The sequence below is a fragment of a genome, unplaced genomic scaffold (assembly GCF_019419815.1).
Source record: "Pyrus x bretschneideri cultivar Hongxiangsu unplaced genomic scaffold, Pyrus_bretschneideri_v1 Contig9, whole genome shotgun sequence".
In the NCBI taxonomy this organism is placed as follows: domain Eukaryota; kingdom Viridiplantae; phylum Streptophyta; class Magnoliopsida; order Rosales; family Rosaceae; genus Pyrus; species Pyrus x bretschneideri.
The window spans coordinates 1,403,241-1,409,425 of record NW_025999831.1 but is presented as its reverse complement, the minus strand read 5'-3'; the positions used below and the strand labels follow the sequence as shown (position 1 = coordinate 1,409,425).

Sequence of the window (6,185 nt, the reverse complement as noted above, 5' to 3'; positions counted from 1 at the left end):
TTCCGAAGATATTATCCTAGGTTCAACAGTGTCTTCATAACATTAATCTTCTGTTCGGTCAATATTTCTAGTCCACGACCGTGGATCTGCGAACTGTAAGGGTGCAACTCTCAGCTAACACTGGCAAATCTTTCTTTGACTCATTGACAGCACAAAAAAGTTGTAAAAAGCACAAATTTCCTTAAAGAGGGGCATTCTTTAACTGTGATTGAACAATGTACACCGAATCAACGGGTGAAAAACATCAATCTTCGATGAAATTTTCACTAGCCAATAAGGCAAATGTATCAGGAGAATATCTCTTTTTTTGGTCTGTAAGACGAGCCAGAGGATCCCTTCTTTTACATTTTTCTCCGAGGAGGAGGGAACTAAAGTCTATATCATAGCCTCAAGCATACATACATATATACTACAAGTATCGAAATGTAACTTTATTGCATCATGTTGAACAAAACATTCTAACAGACGGAGCATGAAACCGAAGCAATCTACTAGAAAACGATAAACTTGTACACATCCAATAATCTGTTGGATTATTTTGGTATATGGGAATACGTCGAAGACATATATACTTTCGTAGTAACAGAAAACGCGAGAAAATATACAACACAAAATTAAAAAAGATATAATGAAAAAGTGTGCGTTCTTTAGGAAAGCATTACTTACTGTAGAGCATACGTTGCTCTTAGATATTCCGCAATTTCTGCACTTTCGAACATTTCCACCCCCGTATTTGGATCTTCTAGGTAAGGAGCCTGTCAAAAACAATGTTAAGATTGAGACCGTCAAGTTACTAATTCACGGCATGTCAAACGGAGATGAAATCTTTCATTCTCTTACAATAAAATCACAGCTTCAGGAAATCATTGTAGAATATTGGAAGTACCTGAAAACGTCCGGTTTTGTCAAACAGTATTTGTCGTTTTGGACTGCCACGAGCACAGCTGAAAGGAGTATTCATAATATGTCTCAGTAATATACTTTACATCTTTGTACACAAAAACGGAAGCAGATGATACTGAAAGGAAGGCTAAATAAGTTCTTCCAAAGACGATGGGTTGATTTGAAAGTTCACTCAGAATTGTGTATTACTCGTATTTACCTGCGATATATGTGAGGCAGTTCTAACTCTACAAGTACTTCACGCGCAATTTTGCAGAAAGGCGATCCCTGGAAGAGACAAAAGGTTCAAACTAAAGCTTGGCGTGCGTGTGATTTATCAGTATATATGTATCAGTAAAAGAACCCAAAATTCATATGTAAACATGGTAGCAACACATGCATATATCTAAAAAAAGATCAAGGGCTTCTCTAACCTCATATGCCCAGACTACAAGTGGTTTGGGTGGTAGTTTTGATGGAGAATAGCTAGAACCCTGAAAAGAATTATAAAACAAGAGATTGATCAATGAAGTTTGTAAACAAATTACATATAACGGCGAAATCTTGAAAACCTAACAAGGGCCTTCAATGTGGACAAACTTTAGTGTTTGATGCATCGTGCAGTTAATGAACTAGGCATATACCAGGAGGGCACACACACCCTGCTCCCAACAAAGCAAAAGAAAGAAGTTGTGAAAGGATTTACGGGCTTAAAAGGAATTCAAACAAGCTAACCTTTCCCGAACGACCAATCAAAGCAAAGCCTGCAGTCAAAGTCTGCAATAAAAAACAAGAAGTCCACACCAGAAAAATTAATTAACAACATACTCTACAGAGAAAAAATTGATGATGATAGAAGAGTCAAATGCTAACCGTTAATAAACCAAGTGACAGTGCAAGAGGAACAGTTCCATCACCTGCACAAACATTTGGGGGACCGGAGATAAAAAATTTTAAAAAGAATTTTGGTATAAATCATTGGTATGATTGCATAAGAGATCAAGGGGATAACATGGTTAAGTAAAATCTCTTATTCAAGAAAGTGTAGCTTCTGCAAAAAGCAAAGATAAAAAAGGGAAAATGCATATCGATATAGAAGCATAATTTGTAGAGCCTAGTTATACTGCCTCCATGCCAAATAGTTACCAAAAATTTGATGTATAAAAACGTATCCAAACGTTATATTGTAGTTGTATTATGTATCTAACTATCTAATATCTATTCCCTATCATGTCTGTGTAAACTGTAAAATGAAGGTAAAAGTGACTAGCAAAATGAATGCGACCACACGCACCATACTTCCCGACCAAGTACTTGATTATGTCATCGGATTCATACATTGAAACTCCAGTGTTCGGATCCACCTGCAACCAAACACAAACATTGAATTGTAGCTGCCACTCAAAGCCATTGTGATATGATAACGAGCTGAAAAGAAGCTGTATGTTACAGCAGGCATAAAAACAAAACTAAAGAATGATGGCGACAGCAAAAACTATGAGAGCTATTTATATTTCATTGAGTTTTAAAAGACTTAGCCAAGAGAAACTTTAGATTAAGCTTAGTGTTTTTCAAATGTGCTTTTGTTGATGGAATCGTTGAACTCTATTTTCAAAAAACAGTAAAATATCTAACCATGTAAGGGAACTGCTGTTTTCCGCCCATCTCAACAACCTTGCGACGAAAGTTTGGACCACCTTTTGGGCAAGGATAAAATAGAACATCGAGGTCCAATACCGCAACGATTTCCCTAACCTATACATGCATAAAATGTCAATCCACAAAATAAAGAAGGAACAATAGGTATATTCAGCAAAATACATCATAATCAATTGACAAACAGAAGCAATGGACTTAAGTTACAGTATTCCTATGGACCTTAACTGCCATAGAGACACATATTTAACCAAGATCTTGACAAGCAAAGCATTCCCTAAATTTCCCAAAGAAAAAGGAAGGAAGCTTCCATATGTATATATACATATAATCTATGGAAATTCTTCAGAACTAAATAAAAAGGTATTAGGGATGAAGTTACCTTACGGCAGAATGGGCAGCTGTACATAATCCATGGTAATCATATGTCCGGGCAGAAAGAAAAAAAATACATGTCAGTTTCACAGATGTATGGATAAAAACTTAGGGGGTGCCAGAAAATGCTAATGAAAAGAGCTAAATTATTGAAACAATATTATGGTATGAAATATATAGTACCCTTCAAACTCATATATCTAAACAAAATTATGGCATGAAACATACCCTTCAAACTCATATATCTCAATAGGCTTCACCGGGCGAGGGCCTACTTTTGAAGTCTCTTTGACCTTAGAATCTGTTACATGAAAATTGAACAGAAAGAAAAAATATTGAAACCTCTTATACTCAGGATGCTGTAACATAAGTGTTCAAAAAACAAACCAAAAATTCGTATTCACAACGACAACAAAATGCTTGATGACGAAAACAAGTTTCATATAGCAGAAAGATCACGATGGCCAACATAGGAAATAACTGCTCCATAACTTAAAAGTAATTACTTTAAGTTTCCCCTATCTGATTAGAATCAATATACACTAATAACAGCCATTTAACAACTAATTTCTTAAATCATATTCACTTAATTTCACAAAGGGCATGCCATAAATCATATCAACTCAAACTAACACGTACCATTGTACTCGAGAGCATACTGGTCCGCAGGAATATCATCTTTCGGAACGAAAGAGAAAGAATACCTGCCATTGTACAATCAAAACAGGAAAGGAAAAGAAAATGAAGTCAGAAACTGTATACTGCTAACACTACACAGCACAAATTTACAGTAAACAAACCCAAATGCAAAAAAAGCAACAATCTTTGAGTTACTGAACAAAAACACAACACATTTAATTAAACGAAAATTTTGATTACCCAGAAACGAAAACGCCAGTCCCCAACCGGAAGAACAAGGCAAGAGAAGCCCCGAAGATGTCCCAAACTTTATCAGGCCTGACACCGAACCGCTTTGGCTCCGGCGGCTTGAAATTGGGCGGAGGAGCAAATGTTACCGGCGGCGATGAAGGTTCTGGTTTGGTTTGAACAGAAGCTGAAGTTTGGGGGGTCTCAGAGGACTCTGTTGAAGCTCTAACAATACAGAAATTCCTCTTGGGTATTGTAGTTGTAGGGGATAAAAAGGGCGGGAAAATTGCATGGTTAATTAAGTTCAGAGCTTTGGCCATGGCTTTGGGGGGGGTTTGGATTTGGAGAGATTGAGTCGAGAATTATGAAATATAAATATGTGACTGTGAATCATTTGACTTTTTGGTGAACATGAAGACAGACATGTACTTGCCGTTACTAGATTTCCAAAGCAAATGATTGGTTGGGAACTGGGGATGGAGGAGTTACGGATACGACTGATTTGCTCCAAAATAGAATAATAATTGAGTTTTGTAATTATGACCGAAACCATTTATATAACATCTCATACATAAATAATATATTTTTTAAAATTAATAAAATATGTGACCGTTTAGTTATGTAACACTAAAATAAATGGTAAGTATTACAAACTGTTTATTTATTTATTAAAACAAAATAAACTTAGCTTTAATTGATTTTTTTTTCTTTTTTGGCAAAGATGATTTTTTATCTATTTGTAAAATGAATATTTCGATTATAAACACAAAGTTCAATAAATCAGCTACGAAGTGTTTTAAGGAAGAATTCCTTCGTAATTTTGTGAAACTAAACATTGTTGTTTAAAATATGTGATTGGTTGGTATGTGAAATTATGGATAATTCCGCAAAATATGTGATTGGTTGGCAGAATCCTCCTCTCCTCTGCTTTAGCAACAATGCAAAACACAACCGACATTGTACATGTCAAATTCAATTAGAATATCTCAAACTCAATGAGACAATTCAATACAGCTCCAAAGCCACCAATATAGGCAAAAAGGCATATTTCAATTCCATCCATTTCCAATTAGAAGAAAAAAGAGAAATTAAATTAATAAATTTTTAAGTGAAATTAAATTAATAACTTAGGCCGTATTTGGTACACCGGATAAGATTAATAATACGGACTACGATGTTTGGTGTTCGTTCATATTAGATAGCCACCGGATTAAATAATGCGGGCCCACTTGTTTTATACGGTAAGCACCCATTTTCTTATCCCCTCTAAAACCATGGTACAATTTAGTCGGCTTCCTGAGAACGCACCCTCGCTATCTCCTTCCTCCTGAAAACGCACTCTCACACTCTCCTTCCTCTCCAACCGCACCAGTCCTCTCCAGATGAACCACTCCCAAGTTTGTCTTCTCATTCTTCTTCTTCTTCTTCCCAGGTTCTGCCCCTCACTGTATTCTTCTCCCTCCTTCTATTTTTCTTGCAATTTTTTTTCAATTGTTTGAATCTAGTTATTGTTTTATCTGTAATTATGTAATTTTGTGTTTTAATTAGAATTTTCGAATTTAGGATTTGTTGTTGGGGTTGAATACCTGAGACTCGAAGCTCTCAAAGGCCATTTCTTTTTTTCTTGAATTCTTGCGATTCTCTTATCCAAAACCTTCGAACCATTTTATGGAATTTCGATCCCAACCCACCGAGTGGAAGAGAAAGAGGACAGACTCTGCATGTTTGGGTGATGAGATTGGCATCCATTGGGAAGAAAACCCTGCAATGGAGCAACATTGGAAGAAGGGCAACTTGAATGAGAAGTATGATTAGTGTTTGAGATGTGAAACTCGTCATCTTCACGAGCAAGAAAAAGAGTTTGTGAGAATTTGGGCATATGTTTTTGATAGAGATTAATGCGTTCTACAACTTGAATGAGAAGTATGATCAGTATTTGAGATGTGAAACTTGTCAAAAAAAAATTTTCTTCCCCTTTCTTATCCGATTCAGTACTAAACACAGTATAAATAATACGGTCATTAGTCTGATATTGCACCAAACAATTGATTAATTTAATCAGTACTATCCGATATCTATTTATCCTATCCGACAAAAATAATCAGTACAGTACGAGCTGCCAAACGAGGCCTTAGAACTTCCTTTGCTTGCGTTGGTTGTGAAGATATTGCTTTTTATGTTGTTGTGGGATTAGTTTTCTAGTAATGCTTGTTAGTCACACAAATTAACATACTTACTAATACACATTTAAATATAGGTAGGTCTCGTACATAATGATAAGGTATATTAGAGATCGTGTTAATATTTTTGTGTGTTTAAATAAATTTATTGTTTTTAATTTACACTACCATGTACCCTACAAAAAGTGGTTGTTTGTGTTCATGTGTCGGGTTCGTACGTGTCCA

General features: G+C 35.7%; 1 protein-coding gene across 1 annotated transcript; it reads right to left on the bottom strand.

The window, feature by feature from the left end:
- Positions 1-468: 468 nt before the first annotated feature.
- LOC103929617 lies at positions 469-4,167 on the bottom strand. Its single transcript, XM_009338838.2, has 12 exons — positions 3,793-4,167; positions 3,553-3,617; positions 3,142-3,214; positions 2,921-2,939; positions 2,518-2,637; positions 2,177-2,246; positions 1,756-1,799; positions 1,618-1,659; positions 1,317-1,376; positions 1,103-1,170; positions 887-944; positions 469-755 (listed from the first exon to the last, which is right to left on the bottom strand). The coding sequence occupies exons 1-12, from the start codon at positions 4,098-4,100 to the stop codon at positions 663-665; spliced, it is 1,020 nt and encodes a 339-aa protein (XP_009337113.2). The 5' UTR covers positions 4,101-4,167; the 3' UTR covers positions 469-662.
- Positions 4,168-6,185: the final 2,018 nt, after the last annotated feature.